The 23,881-nt window shown below is 37.3% G+C and overlaps 1 protein-coding gene across 2 annotated transcripts in view; it reads left to right on the forward strand.

Annotated features, from left to right (window-relative positions):
• LOC130566894 (astrotactin-2-like) overlaps positions 1-23,881 on the forward strand; it is a 254,631-nt gene that overhangs the window by 53,826 nt on the left and 176,924 nt on the right. For both annotated transcript variants that reach the window (XM_057354726.1, XM_057354717.1), the window contains exon 2: positions 1,431-1,618. In XM_057354726.1, the coding sequence (XP_057210709.1) occupies positions 1,431-1,618 (188 nt within the window). The remainder of the gene's footprint in view (positions 1-1,430; positions 1,619-23,881) is intronic.

Genomic DNA, 23,881 nt, shown 5'->3' on the forward strand with positions numbered 1-23,881 from the left:
CTTTCAGGATCCATTTTCAGCTCCTTGTTAACGGTGAAATGGCTTCGCCGTGATTCTGCAGATCCTTTGAAAATATCAAGCTCATCGCTGCCGAGGTCACGCTGACCGGTCAGACCGCAAATTCGACATATCTGATATCTGGACACGTTTCATCAGCGGATCTCATGTGCCAGCTTTAGGTCTGGATCTGGATTTGTTTTAGTGACAGTGAGATGTTGTAATGATGAAGGAGATCTCTGCTTATATTGATATTGAGCTGTTGAACGTTAAAATCTTTCGTTTGATTTAGGACCCTGGTTACATACTGAAAATGAAAGTCTCACCTTTTCCAACTCGTCCTTTTGTGTTTCACCAGCGTGTGGCGATGAAACCGGTTTGGAGTGATTGAATGTGTTTATCTTTACAGTTTGGTAAGCAACTTTCAGGATGTAGATGAATTCATATACAGATGTCAAAAAGTTAGAAGCGTTGTTTCTTCGTTGACAATCTAACAATGTCACCTTTAGTTTAAAGACGTCATGCAGCGGTATAGAAATCAAACCAGCGCTGATATAAAGGTGTTTGATGTCGGGAAGTGAATGCCTTGCTTAGGATGTCATAATACCTCAGTATTTGATGTCAGAAAATAATACCCAGACGGAGGTTCAACCCCAGACCTGCCAGAGGCCACAATTCAATCATCACAATACTGAAATACTAACATCATATCACACACATCTTCATCTTTCATTTATATAAAAATAAGAAAAAGAATCAAAGGATGTATTTATAAGGGTCTGTATTAACTAACACGCCATAAATACTTCAGCAAGATTTGAACCCAAAATCATAAGAATGAATGAAATTATGTTTTGGAGAAAGAAAATGTAATTCTGTGTTTGTGCATTGTGTGTCGTAATTCAATGGCAATTGAGCAGTTTTTATTGTAAAAAAAGTTGTAAATGTTATTAAAGATTGTGGTCAAATGTTATACATTGTTTGTAAAATATTATGACAAGAATTGCTGTTGTAAATGTTAGAAAATGTTTATAAAAATATGTATATGTGATTAAAACTGATTGATTCAAATCGATTCAGTTTTACATTTAAAGTTATGCATTGATGAAAATGAAGAATATTCTGTGTATGTAATGTATTAAACTGTTATTGAAGTTTATATTACACAAAACTTTCTGATGTATGTAAGTGTATTTCATCTGTACATTTCGTATTAATACACAGTGTGCAGTATTTTTGTACAGTGTTTTACAATATTTTATGTCAAATATAAACACAATTGTAATGCTGTTTTTGTTTAATTGATTATTCATCTCTTGTCGTTTCACCGACAGCTAAAAGGAAATGATGATATTTTGGGTCAGATTCCAGGTCGAGAACTGATCGGGTGTGGTCATGTGACTGATGTGTTTCCTCTCCTCTGTGTGTTTCAGAGATGTCGGGGATGGGTGCGGACATCTCTCAGGTGCACTGGAAACAGCAGTGGCTGGAGAACGGGACGCTGTATTTTCACGTGTCCGTGAGCAGCTCGGAGCAGCTGTCGCAGGTCACGGAGCCCCCTGTCCACGATCCCCCGCGTGTCCTGCATGAGCACATGCACCTGCTGCACATCTCTGTGATGGTGAGTAAACGCACACGAGCGTGTGATGCATCACGGCAGTTAGAGTAACGCAGAACGCGGCAGTAAAGTTCAGCGGCCGGCTGCAGAGACAGTCCCTGAAGGACAGTGTTTGCACCAGAGTGTGTTTTAAGAAGACAGAGCACACATCTTCACATTTATCCCCTGATTCCATTCTCAAGTCACATACGCTTTAAGTGTTTGGGGTTAGAGAGTGAAATCCAGTCTGACAGTGAGCAGGTGAAACTCTCAACAGGTGTAAATGAACAGAGAGATGAAGAAGAAGAGACGGAGGGAGGCTTATTGTCTTCTTCATGAGAACCGCTGTGTTTCTGTGTGCGCGTGCGAGCGACCGGCGGCGTGCTGCAGTTTTCACTGAGCATCATTAACTGTAGTTCTGTCAAGCAGGTGACAGATCGAAGGTGTTGAGCGGTGTACTTCCGCCAGCCGACTGTCGATCACGCGCTGATTATTCTCACTTGATGTTATATGAAGTTTGATCTTTTCCCTTTTGAAGATAAGCAACTGGGGTGGAAGATACGGAGAAGTTAACTGAGAGAACGTGTGAACAAATATACTGTCACTGGCATTATTAAATCAAGAGAGTAACATTATGCAACATATATAATAATCGGATAACATAACTAATCGGACAAAATCCAGTAAACACCAGTTGGCCAATTGGGAATCGAAACGGTTGTCTTCACGATTGTGGCATCTATAGACCCTTTCATCGGATGTGCGTGCGCCAGGACTGCAGTTAACTTCTGGTCTGTGTTTGGCTTGCGTCTAATAATTAATTAATAACTATTTATATTTTATTTGTGTTCATATTAAATTATATTATTATTTTGTTGTATGTTCATTTTATTAAATAAAGAATTTGTTGAATGGGTCCTGTAGTTCGGTCGCATTTAAAGAAACCGTATGGTACATTGACATCTAGCGGTTGAGCTTGGTATCACAGTCTAAATTAAAAATATTGGAGAGACATGTTTAGCCAAGTAACGGTTCTTCTCGGTTTCTTTTGATTGTTATCAGAAATAATCTACAGGCACTCTATTGTTTGTGAATGTGTACCGGTGTCATGACAAATTCCACCCCCTTTGTGAATTGTGTCCACTTAGGACCCAATCTCGTAGGTAGTTGTAATGCCTGATCACAAAATTGTTTCCTCGATATGTTGTTGTATGGCCAACCGAAGATGCGTTAGCTTCTAGCGAGCTAAATTCGCTGTACAAAATAAAAGCATTAAAATGACATGTTAAAATTTAAGTTTACAAAAAACATAAAAGACGCATTTTTTTGTCAAAGCTTGATGTAAACATACATGGCAGTATTTATGGGTTAACATCTGCTTTACAAAAACCCTATCGCTTTTGATATTTTAAAATGACAATAGTTTGATTATAGTTAATAACTAAAACGGTTAGAATGAGATTTGTTTGATTTCACTGCCCATAGCCTCATCTAAGCACTATTATATGAAGCATTTAGTGAAAAAGACAATAATGGTAATTTAAACATACTAGCGATTAGTTAATTAATTAATTTAAAAAAAATAAGAATTGCAATCGGGCTCTAAAAAGAGTACCCATTAGAAGTTCTTTTAGCCAATAGAATCACGCGGGGTCCTAAGCGGCCACTATTCACATGGGGGGAGGAATTTGTCACCGGAAGTTAAGGGCAGTCCACGAACGTGCACGTGCAGTAACGCTTGTTTATGTTGTCACTTTGAAACCATCTATTCAATATGACATCAGAGCTGCAGTTTGTAACTTTTACCTCTCTGTCGCCATCTTTGTTTGAAATAGAAACTTGCAGGTACTTCACGTACTTTTATTTACGTGTGTTGAAGTCAAAATAACATTTCCAGCGAATAGCTCATAATCTAGCCAGGGGACAACAGGTGTACTGATAAAACATCTTTACACACGTTACAATATGTAGCGTTTTTATTCACTTTGTGTTTTGTTAATATTGATGAGATACAGAAAAGCATTCATGTATATGGATTAGATTTTGAAGTTTGTGGTGTTTGTTGAATCCAAGTGAATTAGCCTTAAAAACGGATGAAATACCTTTGAATAAAACCAGACGCATGTGTTTTTAAAGGGATAGTTCACCCAAAACTGAAAATTCTGTCATCATTTACTCACCTTCGAGTTGTTTCAAATCTGTATAAATGTCTTTGTTGTGATGAACACAGAGAAAGATATTTGGAAGAATGCGTATAACCGCAGAGATCTTTCCCCCCCATTGACTCCCGTAGTAGGAAAAATTACTTTATCATTTTGTTTGTTCTGTTGAACACAAAAGAATATATTTTGAAGAACAGTTCTGGGACACTTTTGACTACCCTTGTATTTTTTTCCTACTATGGGAGTCAATAGGGGGCAAAATCTGTTTGGTTACAAGCATTCTTCCAAATATCTTTCTCTGTGTTCATCAGAACAAAGACATTTATACAGATTTGGAACAACTCGAAGGTGAGTAAATGATGACAGAATTTTCAGTTTTGGGTGAAGTATCCCTTTAATTTAATAAACACGTATCAAACGCTTTGAGCAACATTTTCTCATCATGGCTTTTGTTATCACACACTAAACACTGTCCACTGCCGACAGCCACAAATACAGCTAAAGTTTGCTTTCATCAGGGTATTTTATGGGCCGACTGGTCCAAAGGAAACTCTTAAAAGAATTCATAGATTTCAGCTTTCATATGCGTTATTGATTTTTGTGCAGTACAGAGTCAATTGCTCTCAGCCGCTGCTTCCTCCAGTGAGCACCTAATAAAGGCCAATTTATGAGACCCTACAAGCACCGTTAGCTTTAATAGACGTGTGCATGATCGTCCCGCATGAAAATACCCACAAAAAACAAAATGCTTTCTCTTCTGATTTGTGCTGGCGATTCTTATAGCTCCTTGTAGATGAAAACTGCATGTCAGAGGTGGACTGAAGAAACACAAAACCTCAACTGTTTGAGCTTTAATCAGGCATGCAAATGATAAATGAATTAATTAGCTGATCGATCAATTTTAATAACAATATTGGATATGATTATAAGTAGACTATCGGCACAGCCAATGACGTTGAATGTGAGCTGGTGTCCTCACACTTTTGGTCAGGCGGTTGCTTTGAGTTTATTGAAAATAGTCGTCCATTGTGGCAGTGATAAAGAAATGTTCTCATCTAGCAACACTTTCTCATAGTTCCTCTTAATGGGAATATAATCTTAACATCTCACCGAGCAGCAGAAACACAAGTAGTTGGATGGCTTTACCACCATCAACAAGCTGGTTTTGAAGTTATCACACGCTGCATTGCAAAAGGAAATGTGTTGCAATTATAACGTGTTAAAAATCTCAGCATGGGGAGCTGTGTAAATGATCACACACGTCGCATGAGCACTAGATAATGATCACTTTATAGTTACCAATCTCACATGATGAGTGTACAGTCATACGGTGTGTACACACCGGTGTAGTGACATTATTCAGTGTTTACTAGAAGAGCAAACTCATGTTTGTCAGCTTTACACTCTGGGAATATGTAAATCTGAGCGGTTTTTATAATGTCATGATGATACACAGTGGGTTTAGAGATGTCTTGTGCTGTGTTTGTCTTGTTGATGTTTAAATTTAGAATGTCTAACAATGCTAGAGCATGGAAAACTGGGCTAAATTTATGACATTCTGTCCTCATAATATTATGTCAATAAGTTATTAGAAAAATGAATTAGTATGCTTTTTCAAGGCAATAATAGAAGCTCCTAATACACAAAATTCATCTCTGTTGCCACAGTTAATGTTGAGATGTTGATGTCTATGGAAATTATGCGCTCATGAGTTTAGTTTAAATGAGACATTTGTTTAACTTTCTAGTGATCATGACAGCAGTTTAAACAGTGTGCTGTTACTTTATAAACAGTCAGGGTTATGAAAAATCCCATTGACAAACAATGAAGGGGAATCCAAGCTACTATTTATTATATAGACAACTCTAGCAACCACCTAGAGATTCCATAGCACCCACCATCTAGGAAAATTATAGCATTGTGACACCAATTCCTGAATGGGCAAGAAACACTCTTGCAACCACCTAGAAACAATCTATCAACCACCTAAAAACAACCTAGCATCCACCTAGAAACAACCTATCAACCACATAGAAACAACCTATCAACCACCTAGAAACAACCTATCAACCACCTAGAAACAACCTAGCATCCACATAGAAACAACCTATCAACCACCTAGAAACAACCTATTAACCACCTAGAAACAACCCATCAACCACCTAGAAACAACCTAGCATTCACTTAAAAACAACCAAGTAACCAACTAGAAACACCTTAACAAATGCCTAGAAACAACCTATCAACCACCTAAAAACAACCTAGCATCCACCTAGAAACCACCTAGAAACAACCTAGCATCCACTTAGAAACAACCTATCAACCACCTAGAAACAACCTATCAACCACCTAGAAACAACCCATCAACCACCTAGAAACAACCTATCAACCACCTAGAAACAACCCATCAACCACCTAGAAACAATCTATCAACCACCTAAAAACAACCTAGCATCCACCTAGAAACAACCTATAAACCACCTAAAAACAACCTATCAACCACATAGAAACAACCTAGCATCCACCTAGAAACAACCTATCAACCACATAGAAACAACCTATCAACCACCTAGAAACAACCTAGCATCCACATAGAAACAACCTATCAACCACCTAGAAACAACCTATTAACCACCTAGAAACAACCTATCAACCACCTAGAAACAACCTATCAACCACCTAGAAACAACCCATCAACCACCTAGAAACAACCTATCAACCACCTAGAAACAACCCATCAACCACCTAGAAACAACCTATCAACCACCTAAAAACAACCTAGCATCCACCTAGAAACCACCTAGAAACAACCTAGCATCCACTTAGAAACAACCTATCAACCACCTAGAAACAACCTATCAACCACCTAGAAACAACCCATCAACCACCTAGAAACAACCTATCAACCACCTAGAAACAACCCATCAACCACCTAGAAACAACCTAGCATTCACTTAAAAACAACCAAGTAACCAACTAGAAACACCTTAACAAATGCCTAGAAACAACCTATCAACCACCTAGAAATGACCCAGCAATCATGGCATCATTTCATGTAAATCAATTTTTCTTTGCACACTTTCATGTTGTATTTATTATACATGTTGCTTGTTTAGTTAAGTTACGTCAGAGATCTCATGTTTACATGTTTCTCATTAGCTCTCTCACGCTCATCGCAGTACAGACTGCATTTTTATCAGACGCATCGTCTCCTGCTGGACAGATGCAGGGGGGCATGCGGAGCTTCCTCATGTTGCATGCGTCCCAGTGCCTTTGCATAATGATTCAGAGCAGCGACTTTCGCTGCATGTGGAGTGTTTTGTCTGTTTTTGGTGAGCTACCCTCAGGGCACGAACAGACTGACATTCATTCATATTGTTATTCTCCTGTGTTGTGTATCAAACAGGGGCGATGGAATCATGGGCTGGTGGTCTTTCTCAACCGCTGGACTTTACCTCAGGGCTTCATTTAAAAACAGCCTGACCGGAATACAGATAGACCCCAGACGACCCTCAAACAAACACCCTCCCCCCTCATATCTCTTACATTATTTATGAGTCTGTCTTTATATGAATCTCATATTTAGAAGCAGTGTAATGATATTCAATCTTATTGCGAAACACACAATTGATGATATGCATAGGCGGATTGGCCATCTGGGAATTCTGGTAAATGCCAGAGGGGCCTCGGACCCTTTTTTAAAATGTGGGCCGGTCAGATTTTTAAAATATATATAAATAAGTTGTTTTTACAGGCCGACAGCGCATAGGAGTTTTCCCGGTGGGCCATTGCTCAATGTGGGCCGGCCCACTGCGGGGATATAAAGAAATAATAACAATAATCAATTTAATTTGCTCACTTGTTACTTGCTGTTGTGATTTCTGTGTCCCAGTGTTTTAATGCAGCAGCGGTAACATGTGCTCGTCATTATCAAAAGATTGACCAATCAAATTAAATAAAGACCGGGTTCACAGAATTCCAGCCAATCAAATTACTGAGACCAAGCAGAAAACAGCCAATCGAACTAAAGAAGACAGAACTTTCAGCCAATCAAATTGAACTTACTGTCGTTAGGCGGGTGCATAACATGTGTGAACTCCAGTGCGGGGATTCAGTTTTAATGATGACCGTGTAGTAGGGATGGGCATTTAAAGCAAAAATAATATTCGAAGATCGATGAGAACTATTCAAAAATTATTCAAAATTCGCAGCCCTTCCCCACACGCACGCATGTACAGTATTACATACAGATAAACAGAGAGAGAGAGACCATTTACGCTTTAACTCCGTATGACGACACACTGCTTTATTTATTATGGAATAGGCAATCTTACATCAAGCCATACATTAAGATAACGTGCTGAAACATTAATATATAATTAACAACCTAATGACGGCACTTATTAACAGTACGTCGATCAGCATCAACCGCTCATAATGCTAGGACATTTCCTTGTAAATTATGAGCATGCACATTTATACCAACTAAAATCAGTGTGATTGATCCAGGAAAATATATTAAAGCCATAAAGATTTTAGACCAGACTTAAAACGCGTTAAAACATATTTACCGAATGACGGCATGTATTAACAGTCCGGAACGATTTCATACATTAACAGCTCAAAAGGCTTCATTTCTAACGGAGGTGAAATGGAAAAAGTCATGAAAAAGTTTCTCCAGTCTGGCAGTGATCGTTTTTCTAGACGGAACAGTAAAGTCGGGCTGTACAAACTCCATAAGATTTTTAAAACCCTCTCCTTCGACAAAGCTGATCGGAAGCATATCCTTAGCGATCATCTTAGTAATTAGGGCCGTTATTTGCTCCGCCCGTCTGGCATCCAAATTGGTTGGTCTGATCATAAAACTAGCAACTGATTGCTGACCTGTGGATGCCCTCAAATGAGTGTGCATCGTAGTTGTTGATCCATGATAAGCCAGCTTTGCATTGCAGAGTTTGCTCTGCACTTTATTCTCATTAATTTTATTAAATGACCCCCACACAGAACTCATTTTTGACACCGTCTCAATTTACCGTATCCGTTATGTTATGTGGGTCTACAGTGTGCGTAACTACGTTAGCAATTGTTGTGAGAAAATGTTTTCCTCTATTGTCTCTTGATTGACAGTTTTAGGAGCGTCGTTATTGGCAGCGCCACAATTTGGTTACATGAACGCGTTACGCGTGAAAACACAGCGATTTTTTTTAAGATCGCACACACTATTCGAAATTCTATAATTAAATAAACTAATCGAATATTTGGAATTCGTGACTCATCCCTACCGTGTAGTGATATGTAAGATAGCAAACATAACAAAGCCAACTGTTTGCAAACTACTTAACTTGTGTGAGTTATGCTGTTCAATTTTTAGAAAAATGAAAAATGGTTTGTCACAATCTAAGACGTGTGTTCGAGTTAAAATGTCTAAAAACATACTGAAACAGAAAAGTTTATAGCATATGAGGCATAAGATTTTTATTAGCATGGACGAATGCAATAGACTGCAGAACTATCATCACAGGTAATGAAATGACTTTTCATTTTTCGGTCAAATTTGTATTTAATGTACAGTTTTAAAAAGCTTTTTAAGCTTATAAGTAAGCTACTTACTTATTAAGCCCAAAGGGTGAATGTTTTCTCTCCTCTCTTCTCGGTTTATAAATCCTAAACGCTAACTTTTTAAGACTTGTATAATGTTGTTTTTGGACTTTATAGCTGATGTAAAACAATATTTGTTAGCAAAGTGTAGTCACACCATGTCATGGTCAGTTTTAATAAATTAATGTATTTTACATTTTGCATGTGTAGGCAGGCTTTCATGTAATTTAGATTTCTATTTGTTGCTTAGACTGTACTGGCCTTTACAGTTGAATGTTTATTGACTTTGCAAGGTGGCATGAACGATCTTAAAAAACATTTACATTTATGAATTATAGCGCTCTAGAATGGTTTGTGCATCAGTGCGTTATGTTATGTTGCGAGCTGGGTTTTGTGGGCCACTCCTGGTGATATGTATAGAAGAGATAGCGAGTTAACCTTCCAACACGTTTTGTATTTAAGTTTGTATTTTAACAGCTTTATGAATTTTTTGACAAAAGACTTAAAAGTTTTTTAAAAGAAAAGTTTTATATATTCATTTTTATGCATTAACATACAGGTGCGATTAAGTCTTGAATGTAGTCAATAATAATAATAATAATAACAACAACATTCACTTTTCAAATAATAAATGTTTTAACTTTAAATTATTATTATTAATGGTGTTATTGTTATCATATTAAAACTACTATAATAACATTGTTTTTAAACAATTTAATAATAATAATTATTATTATTATTAGTCCTAGCAGATGCAGTATTAATATTAGTTGTAGTATTAAAATAATAATATTATTATTTTATAGTTATTAATATGATCATTATTATAGTTATTACAATACCACCACTAATAATAATGATAATAATAATAATCAATTATCATTAATAATAATACTATTATTACTATTATAGCTATTATTATTAATAATGTCTTGTGGTGTTAGTTGAGGCTAGCTTTAGTAGTATAAATCAACGTAAGAACATAAGATCTAAACCAACCAGATACATTTTTCTACTTTTGACCACGTCAGTCTGCACTTGCATTTCCAATATTTTGTTGAGGTCTGTTTGCATGTGCTGCACAAGCGTTACATAAACATCCCTTTGGGTGATTTCTAATTGAATAAGTTCATCTCGACTGGCCCTCCACATGTTGAGGAATTTATTGCTTTTATTTACTCGTCCATAAAACACTCATGAATGACAATAGATGAGTCAGAGTTGAGCGTTGTGTATAATGAAAGCGTGTGAGGAGGAATCTTCAGTCCCTCCGGCTGTCAGGAGAATAGAGAGTTATTAACACTTTCTGAGAACTAATAACTGTCACACTGACGCCGCTGTTATCATGAGAGAGAAACAACATCATACATTCAAGAAAACAGAAGAGACCAAACACAATGGCCTCGTCTCACCGGGAGAGAGACGTGTATGTTTGTGCCTGCAGGTAACAATACAATTCATACAGAACAAAACACACAGATATTGATTCACAAACAATAGTTCTGGTGTTGGATATGAAAACATGAATTGGAGTTCACTCGGAGGACGAGACGTCTGTGTGGTAATGTCTGTTTTTACTGAGCGATGCTCTTTTAAATGCACGCTGCTGTAAATCACCAACTTCCGTCTGTCTTTTATTAGCTCTGTCGTCACATCAATGACAATAAACACACTGTTATTATAACACAACATTAGCCGGGGTATTTCATTTTTACACACAAACCTCATCACACAGCCAATTAACCAAAACTCACTGCATGTCAGGGGCTTTAAAAATTAACCATTGAAACAGTTTCTGTTCATTTTAGTCAAATAAAATATTCTAGGGAAATTAAAAATGTTGCCGCTTTTTCATTCATTATTTTTTATGTGATGTAAATGATCTATTTTAGTAACTCGATGAAGCTTTATTAAACTACTCCCTCTTATAATGAATTATTACACTATTGAAATCAATAATTAATGTTACACCATGGTCTGTTTGAATACTGGATTCTGATTGGTTGGAAGGTGTGCATTAAAACCGTTTAATGCACGGGTTGTTCCAGTCTGTTTGACACCGTGTCTACACCGGACACGACACGACAAAAGACATTAGAAACGCATTAGAACCCATTATAATTTTACATTTTGTCCACACTGGATGCGGTGCGACAAACCCATTAAGAACAAGCAGGTTGTCCGGAGTAGTCACGGTTTTACTAATGAAAATAAGTGTCATTTTCACCTGTCAGATCAAAAATGACACTGTACACATCAATAACAGCTTTAACTTGGCAAATGAGCATGGTATGAGCGAGATAATCCGTGGATTTAATTGTTAGTGTTCATGGATCTCCACGATGGAATAGTAGTCCGTCCAGATGTTGGTGAATTTGGATGTTCCAGAATGTCCTTTCTTAGGGTTCGACCTTTCATCCGGCCCAATTTAGTTTTCAGATAGACCAGGACTCTCTTGACACTCTCGATAAATCCATATTCCTGCTGACAGCATCTCTCCTTCTCAACTAAATATAACACTTTATTAATAGCATAAGAATTTATAACGTAAAGAGATAGTTCCCCCCAAAAATAAAAGTTCTTTCATCATTTTCTCACCCTTATGTCTCTTACATGTCTCAATGTAATTCACTCACCTTTATTGAGTTGTTTTCCCATGTTTGAATCACATGAATGTGTGTGTTGGTCCTCACGAGGATCAGACGATGTTGATTGTGTCACGCATTTAGCGCAGGAGCACATATAAGCATGACAGGTCACTGTGGAGATTTCATTTATTTCAGGAGTTTGTCTTTTGTCTTATACTTATGAAATTGTGTCATGATTTAGGCCTAAATGTTAGAAATAATTATTACACGGCTCGTTGGTATGAATGATTCCGATTGGCCAGTCTCGACATTTGCAGTTTCGTTGTTCCCAGAAAACAACCTCTCAAAAATCATTTGGACGGGTTTTTTTGACAAATTAAATATAAATCTTTTAATAACATATATGACATTATATTTACAAATGATTCAACCATTTTGCCTGTTCATGACGTTTGAACGTCGTAACTAAACAGCTTTTCCTCACAGAAGGTCTGCATTGGGTAAAAATGGTTTTTCTAAGAAATCAGCGGACCGGAGTCAATTATTTTGTTTATTTGATTTGATTTATTTTAAGACATTTTTTCTGTAAATGCTCTTGTTGGAAGGACTTCTTTGCATGTCTCATCTTTGTTGCTAATTCCAAAAACGTGAGTAACTTGAGCCATTAATATACAGTTATTAGAGAGAGAGAGAGAGAGAGAGACACATACACATGAAACCGAAAAGCCTTTTAACAAGTATTATTTATTTATATTTTTTCTGTCATCTGCCTGTGAGCAAGTAGAGCTTTTAATAATTGTATTATTTGTTCTATTTTTACATTAATAGTATGAAGAGAAAAAACTTGAACAACAGTGTTTATTTTTTCATTTGGTCTTAATTAAGTCTCTATTTAAGTCTTTATATATTTATTTATTTATGCATTCCATTGTTCTATTTAATTGATTCGGTTTTATTTGTTTATAGTTATATTTGTTTGCATGTTTTTATTCTTGTAATGGTTGACATTAAAAACAGCATATCAAGCACAGAACTATAGGTTCAAACCTTAAATAGTTATTTCACTTTACTTTGTGAAGTGAAGTGAATCTGTGATGCGCTCAACAGACCTGAAACGACTGTTATTAATGAAAAAATGAATTCACATCTTAGAACGTTCAGTATTACAGGTCCTCTGAATCACAGCTTATGTACTGTAAAAACTGTATATAGCATAAATGAATGATCAAATAAGCAATATGTTTGGTCCATGTGAAGATGATTCAGAGATGGAGGATTGATATGATTGGTCAGGGTTTTTCCTGGCTCAAAATGAGGCGGAGGTGGTGCCATCCTGATCTTGTACACACACACGCAGGCCTACCGTACCTTTTAGTGGATTAACCAAAGTGACTTTGAGTTTGACATATTAAAAATTCTAACAAAATTAGATAAAAATGACAATTATTAAGTTATATAAAACATTACTTTTATTCAACCAAACAGAAATGTTTTTTTTAATCAAATAAAGCTTTTTTATCATTCTCAACTAACTTTTCAGCCCACAATAGCCAACTGAATTAACCAGTCTTACTAAATGAACAAAGCTCATTCACATCTTGCATTCTCTGTGGTTCACTTTAAATGATTCAATGATCTCTTATATTCGCTAGTGACTGAAAAGTTCAATAGTTTAAATGAATCGGTTCAAATGAGTCATTCGTGTGCGAGTCGTTCTGAACGCAATGTGCGTTCATACTGGCGAACTCGCTGTGTACAGTATACGGTGATTCAACGATGCAACTGCACAGCTAAAGACATTACAATGATGTACGTCATGTTAACTTAATAAATTTCAAGAAATTAAACGTAGTTGGATGCAAAACAAACAGCCGTGAAACACAGGCTGGCTCTTGTTCTGCATCTCTTTTTAGTGCCTCAGTGTGCTGATAACGAAACAGCGCCTCCACTGTGGCGTAATGTCGCAACTGCAGCTTCAAATGACAGTCTGATAAATGCACGCAGCATTTCTTGTGAAGACTCACAACATAATTTTGGCGAGAGCCTGAGGCGGCACGACATTAGACGGAGGTGGCCGCCTCCAATTACTCTATGCAGGAAAAACCCTGTTGATTAAAGATGAATCATGATGCGTCTCAGTGGATGTAGATTAGAGGTCATTAATAAATGAATCTGTAAGCTCTCGTGTGTCTCGTACTGAGATCACGGTGAAAAAAACACATTCACAGATCCTCCCTCAAGAAACATCACAAATGACTAATTAATTACTCGTCACTATTTCATGCTTTAAAACTCATCTGTCACATTTCAACATAATGCACATCAGTATGTCAGCAGATGAAACGCTTCACTGGTCTTAACTGGTTTTTCAGCCTGACCATCAGACGTACACACACACACACACGCACACACACACACGCACACACACTGTGTGCTTTACATTTATTAACAACACACACAAACTATATGAAGTTTGAGCACTTAAATAAGAAGTTGTCATCATTCAGACAAGAAAACGTTTATTTAATTTAATGAATTGAAATGAAAAGCAATTTCAATTCGAAGACTTTTGCCGTGACATTTAAGCAACGATGAAGTCTATATGTGATGTTTATGTCTGTGTCTGAAGGCCATGGGTTTGAAGCCTATTTATTGTAGACAAGTTTGGAAGTGTATTATTCATTTTTAGTGAAACATTCATAGCGAGAGTTTGTTTGTTTAGAACCGTATTTGGTCGATTCTGTGAAAATGGCAAGCTTACCATGAAAATCATGTTTTTACCAACGGTTTTTACTTTTGTTTTAATTTTAGTGCATGATTTTTCATAGTCAGGTAAGTGCTATTTTCAGGATTGTCACATCCATAACGGCACATACTGTATTCCTCATAAATGAACGCATGAAAATAAAGTAAATATTTTATATTCTACGAAGAGTCATCCCTTCTTCATATGTCGGGTATTATTGCTTCAGGTTTGTACATTTTAATTCACAGAAATCCTACAAAGTTTGTCGTCTCCCAAAAACCTTGTCCTTTGATTTTGTCACATCCATAACGCATGTTTATTTTCCTTTTTTAAAATAGAAAACTTGCGCATAGACTGATATTTTGCGGATGTTTAAACGCTATTAACAAGGGTTTAGTCAAATAGAAACAAATGGTTGAGTGCATTGGTAACAAAAGTGTTTTTATGTCACGTCCATAACGCTGGAATTGCCCATTTGTGGTTTTATTTGTATTTATTAATGCCGTGTTGGGTTATTTATTATCCATGTAATATATGTAGATTAGATTCCTCTGTGGTCTTGTTCTCAGTTCAGAAATGAAGGTCCCAGTGCAGTGTTTTGGACGGAAGCGGTATGAGCCGTGTGTTTGGATCACGTGAGACAGAGATCAGCTGGTTTTGGAAAAGCGGTCTCTTGTGGTTTCTGGTGTTTTTAATTGGTTAACTTGCGTAGATAGTTTCTCGTCTTTAATAAACCGTGGTGTGTAATGTGCTGTGTGAATAGTTAAAGCGCAGTGATTATATAAGTGCAGTATCTGAGGGGCAAATGAATATTTCACTGGATTTACAGCTAATCATTGCTGAGTGAAATATTCATATAATATTCATATAAAGCCCTGCAGACAATTCAGTTTCAGACGAGACTATAAACTTTCTGTTTGTTCACATTGTACTACTGTTATTTAAAGGTTCATTTATTTCACATCAATTACACTTCATTAGAAGACCAGAGATGATGCTTTTTTTCGCGTTATTTGACTTGAAAGTCCAATGACCGCATGACTCGTGTGATATTTCATCTGAATTTCTCATTTCCTATTCCCATTCATCACACACCACGTGACGTTCGTTCCTGCTCAGATCATCAGAATATAATGCAGTCCTCCTCTCTTTCTGTATTTACAGATAATCAAAAGACTAAACAATTGATCAAAATTAGACTCAATTATTACCTCAATCAGTTGTTCTTTTCTGTGTGCTGTACACTTTAATGACATATTAATTCAATCTCACAATTGTTTTGCTGGTGTTTTCTTCTTTTTATTTGCTTGTACAGATGAGCTCTGCATAACGCATCATTTTCTCCCGGAGACAAACAAACGTACCGCGCGCCCTGAAGTTAGAATACATTTGCATATTTTGGCAGATTAAACTCTCTGCGCTTTAATTTACCTGTCACAGATGTGCTTCACCACAATCCATACGCTTCACATAAAACAACACGTGCATAAAAACAACGTTAAACAAAGAAAACTACACGACGACGTCTGGGGTAAATCTCACACAAACAAACAATTGTATCCATGTTTTGCTAATTGTTGACACAATATTTTTAATAGTAGACCTTGGTTTTCTTTGTTGTTGTTTGGGTGAGTGGTCTGGGTTTGGGTTCACTCTTCCCATCATGCATTGGTGCACACGGCAGGGCCACACTTGACTCGACTGTCGTCTCATTATTCCAGCATCTATGATGGCGCGGCTGGCGAGTGATAAATGCCTCTTTTTCTGGATGCCAATCACAGATTTTTCTTCAGAGGATGATTCATGAGGAAATTGAATAGCGGTATTTTTCATGTCAGGCTGCAGGATTCGGGGCCAGTCAGCGTGATTTGTTTCTCTTGAAATGAAGCACATATGTATTCAAATGAATGTGACGGTGATTAAAACCAAACAAAGATCAGTGTTTTGACTTCTGTCACGCGTCCATGACACGGCAGTGGTGTTGTCTCGTGTATTTACTGTCGCCAAAGCCTCCGGCTCCACTTCTCCACTTACCTTTCCTCCGTCTGCGAGGTTACCATGGCAATAGTTACCGCTGGAGACCGGGAGATCAGGGAGAGTGTGGAGAGCAGGGCGCATTGGATGATGGAAGGTTAGTTATGAATATTGCTGCACTTTACTTTCATGAGACGGAAAGCGTCTGGAAAAGCAGTCTGATGTATGTGTGCTCTGAATGTCGACTAACTGAATTGTAAAGAAAGGTTTGTTTAAACAAGTACTTTACTAGTGTTGCTACAGTATTTTAACCGTGCTTTAGTATGCTGTCCTTTAAAATACCATAAAATCATATTAACTGAATCAAAACATAAACTTCCTCCAGCTATCAAAAATATGTTTTAAATGCATTAAATAATATGGTAAGTAATGCTTACATTTTATACAGTAATTACAACATTTAGCAATAACATGTAATGTTTATAATATGCAAGATTGTTTTGTGATAACTTGTAGAGAACATTAGATGATAGAACAGAATAGAATAGAGAAGGTCCTGTTATTTTTATAAACATAATATTTTTGTCTTGTTTTCCAGTGTTTTAAAATGATTTAATCATTAACATTTACAGTAACATAAAATAAAATAAAATAACTTAATGATGTTTAGTGTTGTTTTCTTAAAAAATACTAAAGTGAGTTTATGCTTGAAATAAGTACAAATATCTGCTTTTTTATAAACTCGGCAGATATTTTTGCTTGTTTTAAGCATGAACTCACTCAATTTTGATAACTGCTTTCAGATAAACAAGACTTAATATCATATGTCATTTTCCATCTCCATTTAATACACAAATATATACGGTGCATTAATTATTATTTTTTGCAGCGTATAATGCTTATTGTAATTATACATTTGTGTTTTATTTCTATTTATGACTCAACGTGATTTTACATGATGTTCTCAAATGTGGCCAGAAGTGGCTAATTTGTGTGAAATCGTACAGTGTGATGTGTTCAGAAACGTGTGATTATTAGAAATAAGCTATAATCAAACCCGGTCTCTAAAGCTGAAAGTCACTGATGTGAAAGCATATCATACTATATGAGCGTACAGATTCATATGAATTGGCCACCGCAGAATGTAGTTGAGGATTGATTGTGTTGGAGGTTTTATCAGATTTTGTTCATGTTTAGGGACAATTTTGAATGCCGACTAAAGCAAAGGGAACACAAACACGGGCTACCTTGCGTCAAATTTAAAATGAGGACATTCCCTGAAGTCACAGTTATATGAAACCTTTATTCTCTCACACACATCATTAATAATCTTAATTTCTGCCCTCTGCAGTAAAGCGCCGGTCGCCCTCATGTTTTCTCTCGGCTTTGTCATTTATTTTTCACACAGGCAATCTTCCCCAGCGCTCCAACACAGATTAAAATGTGACAAAACTGAACGGAGGACACATTGATCACGAGCACAGGAATATGGCGGGTGGGGCGTGCGGGCGAGTTGGTTTTGTGGCTTTATTCTTTGTTGTTTTGACTTTGAAATGCTGTTTTGATTCAAAAGAGAATATCATGTAGAGGCTGTTATGAGTGATGTAGATGCTTGAGAGGATTTTGTTATGTGGTTGCTAAGATGTTCTGAGTGGATTTCCTGTGCCGTTTCTAAGGTGTTCTGGTGTGGTTGCTAGGGGGTTCTGGATTTTTGCTTAGCTCTGGTTTACTGTCTCAAGTCACAAGAGCCTGACCCTCAAACTCTCTGAAATTCTGATCTATTCATGTGGCTTGAGTTTGTACTTCTTCACAGGCCTGTTGGATTTATTTTCTACGGAGCCCGTCTGGTCACCGCTCGGAGAAAAAAAAACAAGACCCGCAAATCCGTGGCCACAGTTTCGTAATTCGTTCCCTCAGTTTACAAAACCGTGCTCTCGGATTAATAAACTGTACCCACGAGTTTACAATCCGTGCTCTCGGTTTTGTAAACCGTCCCCTCAGTTTTTGAAATCTGTACCCACGAATTCATAATCTGTGCCCACGCTTTCGCAATCCGTGCGCACGGTTTTGCAAACTGTAGCCTACTCGCGGAATTATCCTCTGTCTGTCAACAGAACAAGCTCCTTCCTACAGGAACATTAACCAATATTGTATACTGTTTTATATATAAATTGTCCTAATGTGTTTACACACGAGCGGGTGGCGCATATAAAGCATGCGTTCATTGCCGCGTTTCACTAGCATAAAGTTGGTTTGACATTAAACTTTCGTGAATTTAGGGACCATCTCTAAAGTACACATTAAAATACCCTTTTCCAACTTCAAAAGCATTTAAAGGGAATGATTTATAGCCACAAAACTAACTGTACAGTGTTCATGTGTGTGTCAGCTATTATGCACAACTTTTAGGGACCATCTCTAAAGTACACATTAAAATACCTTTTTCCAACTTCAATGGCATTTAAAGGGAATGACTTATACCCACAAGACTAACTGTACAGTGTTCATGTGTGTGTCAGATATAATGCACACCTTTTAGATTATTGAGTATTAAAATAAACCATCAAATCATATGTACATATTCCTATACGTATTGCTATTGAGCTTTAAATAATGGTATATTTGTGTATGAGACCATTATACACATAGGAATGTTTGCATGTGATTTGACGGTTTATTTTAATACATATCAATAATCTAAAAGGTGTGCATTCTATCTCACACACACATGAACACTTCACAGTTAGTCAGGGAAGTCATTCCCTTTAAATGCTATTGAGCTTTAAAATGTGTATATTATTTATGTATGAGCCCATACAGCAGTGAAACACATAAGAATATTTGCATTTGATTTAACTGTTTATTATAATAAATATAAATAATCTAAAAGGTGTGCATTATATCTGACACACACATGAACACTGTACAGTTAGTTTTGTGGCTATAAATCATTCCCTTTAAATGCTTTTGAAGTTGGAAAAAGGTATTTTAATGTGTACTTTAGAGATGGTCCCTAAATTCACGAAGTTTTAATGTCAAACCAACTTTATGCCAGTGAAACGCGGCAATGAACGCATGCTTTATATGCGCCACGCACTCGTGTGTAAACACATTAGGACAATTTATATATAAAACAGTATACAATATTGGTTAATGTTCCTGTAGGAAGGAGCTTGTTCTGTTGACAGACAGAGGCTTCAATTCCGCGAGTAGGCTACAGTCTGAAAACCCGTGCGCACGGATTGCGAAAGCGTGGGCACAGATTATGAATTTGTGGGTACAGATTTAAAAAACTGAGGGGACGGTTTACAAAACCGAGAGCACGGATTGTAAACTCGTGGGTACAGTTTATTAATCCGAGAGCACGGTTTTGTAAACTGAGGGAACGAATTACGAAACTGTGGCCACGGATTTTCGGATCTTGTTTTTTTTTCTCCGAGGGGTGACCAGACGGGCTCCGTAATTTTCTCAGTTTATTGTGCACTAGAAAAATCATGCATTTGATCAGCGTCACTAGAGGAATATCCAACCGTCTATGGGTGCAAACCTGCTATTTATCCATTCCTTGCAGGCTAAAATGTATTGAACAATACTTACTGTATAATACCTGAAGCAAAATCTTAATAAGTTACTGATAGGTTACAGCTGCATGTGACAGATTGAGTTAAAAAGTCATTTTACTTTTCAATAATTCTGTGTTTTGATGAATTATGCGCACCTGAGACATATTGTACACCCACCTGCCTGTCAATCCTCTAACAGTGTGTTCTCTGTTTGATTTTACCACAGTAACAGAGAGGCTTTTGGTGTGATTTTACCGTAGTAACAGAGCCGTTCTCGTTGTGATTTTACCATAGTAACAGAGCCATCCTCTGTTTGATTGTACTGTAGTAACAGAGCCGTTCTCTGTGTGATTTTACCATAGTAACAGAGCCATCCTCTGTTTGATTGTACTGTAGTAACAGAGCCGTTCTCTGTGTGATTTTACCATAGTAACAGAGCCATCCTCTGTTTGATTGTACTGTAGTAACAGAGCCGTTCTTTGTGTGATTTTACCATAGTAACAGAGCCATCCTCTGTTTGATTGTACTGTAGTAACAGAGCCGTTCTCTGTGTGATTTTACCATAGTAACAGAGCCATCCTCTGTTTGATTGTACTGTAGTAACAGAGCCGTTCTCTGTGTGATTTTACCATAGTAACAGAGCCATCCTCTGTTTGATTGTACTGTAGTAACAGAGCCGTTCTCTGTGTGATTTTACCATAGTAACAGAGCCATCCTCTGTTTGATTGTACTGTAGTAACAGAGCCGTTCTCTGTGTGATTTTACCATAGTAACAGAGCCATCCTCTGTTTGATTGTACTGTAGTAACAGAGCCGTTCTCTGTGTGATTTTACCATAGTAACAGAGCCATCCTCTGTTTGATTGTACTGTAGTAACAGAGCCGTTCTCTGTGTGATTTTACCATAGTAACAGAGCCATCCTCTGTTTGATTGTACTGTAGTAACAGAGCCGTTCTCTGTGTGATTTTACCATAGTAACAGAGCCATCCTCTGTTTGATTGTACTGTAGTAACAGAGCCGTTCTTTGTGTGATTTTACCATAGTAACAGAGCCATCCTCTGTTTGATTGTACTGTAGTAACAGAGCCGTTCTCTGTGTGATTTTACCATAGTAACAGAGCCATCCTCTGTTTGATTGTACTGTAGTAACAGAGCCGTTCTCTGTGTGATTTTACCATAGTAACAGAGCCATCCTCTGTTTGATTGTACTGTAGTAACAGAGCCGTTCTTTGTGTGATTTTACCATAGTAACAGAGCCATCCTCTGTTTGATTGTACTGTAGTAACAGAGCCGTTCTCTGTGTGATTTTACCATAGTAACAGAGCCATCCTCTGTTTGATTGTACTGTAGTAACAGAGCCGTTCTCTGTGTGATTTTACCATAGTAACAGAGCCATCCTCTGTTTGATTGTACTGTAGTAACAGAGCCGTTCTCTGTGTGATTTTACCATAGTAACAGAGCCATCCTCTGTTTGATTGTACTGTAGTAACAGAGCCGTTCTCTGTGTGATTTTACCATAGTAACAGAGCCATCCTCTGTTTGATTGTACTGTAGTAACAGAGCCGTTCTCTGTGTGATTTTACCATAGTAACAGAGCCATCCTCTGTTTGATTGTACTGTAGTAACAGAGCCGTTCTCTGTGTGATTTTACCATAGTAACAGAGCCATCCTCTGTTTGATTGTACTGTAGTAACAGAGCCGTTCTCTGTGTGATTTTACCATAGTAACAGAGCCATCCTCTGTTTGATTGTACTGTAGTAACAGAGCCGTTCTCTGTGTGATTTTACCATAGTAACAGAGCCATCCTCTGTTTGATTGTACTGTAGTAACAGAGCCGTTCTCTGTGTGATTTTACCATAGTAACAGAGCCATCCTCTGTTTGATTGTACTGTAGTAACAGAGCCGTTCTCTGTGTGATTTTACCATAGTAACAGAGCCATCCTCTGTTTGATTGTACTGTAGTAACAGAGCCGTTCTCTGTGTGATTTTACCATAGTAACAGAGCCATCCTCTGTTTGATTGTACTGTAGTAACAGAGCCTTTCTTGGTGTGATTTTACCATAGTAACAGAGCCGTTCTCTGTGTGATTTTACCATAGTAACAGAGCCTTTCTCTGTGTGATTTTACCATAGTAACAGAGCCGTTCTTGGTGGGATTTTACCATAGTAACAGAGCCGTTCTCTGTGTGATTTTACCATAGTAACAGAGCCTTTCTCTGTGTGATTTTACCATAGTAACAGAGCCGTTCTTGGTGGGATTTTACCATAGTAACAGAGCCGTTCTCTGTGTGATTTTACCATAGTAACAGAGCCTTTCTCTGTGTGATTTTACCATAGTAACAGAGCCGTTCTCTGTGGGATTTTACCATATTAACAGAGCCGTTCTCTGTGTGATTTTACCATATTAACAGCCGTTCTCTGTGTGATTTTACCATAGTAACAGAGCCATTCTCTGTGTGATTTTACCATATTAACAGAGCCGTTCTCTGTGTGATTTTACCATATTAACAGAGCCGTTCTCTGTGTGATTTTACCATGGTAACAGCCGTTCTCTGTGTGATTTTACCAATATAACAGAGCCGTATCAGTGCCATTCTCTGTCATTCTTTGCCGTTCTTTGACTTGACAAACCTGAACTCAGTTTAAGACATTTTGAGATCTCTTCTGAAACTCTAATTGAGCCATTTGTGAGATTTCTATCATGTTTTTTGTCATGAGAATTATCAGAGAAATATCTTGATTTCCATTCAATCTCATTGATGTTTATGAGAAATAATTGAGATATGAAAGAGATCTTATCTGTGATTTATCTTCTTTGTGAGTGGCTTCATTTGAAATAATCTTTTTTGTGTCTTTCCTGTGTATGTTATTGGCAGATGGCAAGCAGACATGTGTTTGATATTGTGAAATCTGTTGAGTAAATTTAACATTATATCTACTCATTAACATGTTGGCACCTCAGTTCTCCTCGGGGAACGATGAAGATATTGAAGAGCACGCTGTTAATGACTTTACTGGAGCTTGTCTCACTTCTTAATGACTTTACTTCACCTGCTAGACAACTTCTTTACTTTAATCCCTTTTATATAACTCTGAGAGATTAGCCAAAATAACTTCCGTATCTCATTAACCCTGACGCCCCCCTTCTGTGCTTTTCAGACCCTATAAAGGCCATACCAGATAGTTTCCTTTAGCCTTATTGATTTATTCATCCGATTTACATGCCTGCAGATGATCCGAGAGACCTTTTTTGTCCCTCAAACTGTAATGACCACAGACGTGAAGACCAGTGTGCAGTCATGACTGTGACCTGACATCATTTGTACTCTTTTTTTTCTTTGAATGCCAGAGTCCCTTCTGAGCCATTACACTCTACTTTATCAGCTCCTCTCTTAAGCTTTTCCAGGCTTCTGTATAATTCGCTGTAAGATTGGATGAGATGTTAATGCGAAAAAGAAGAAATGCTGCTGTCAATGTTGTAGACGTAAATTGAGTGGAATAATTAATGAATGACAGCGATGGACTGACTGACAGCAAAGTGTTTGTTTAAAGCATTTGTCAAAGTATTGCACGTGATTTTAGATCAGATTTCATTGTCACAACACTAAATACATTATAATCACCTGAAGGTAAAAGTTGAGCATTAATCCACACAGTTT

The sequence above is a fragment of the Triplophysa rosa genome, linkage group LG2 (genome assembly GCF_024868665.1).
Source record: "Triplophysa rosa linkage group LG2, Trosa_1v2, whole genome shotgun sequence".
NCBI lineage: Eukaryota > Metazoa > Chordata > Actinopteri > Cypriniformes > Nemacheilidae > Triplophysa > Triplophysa rosa.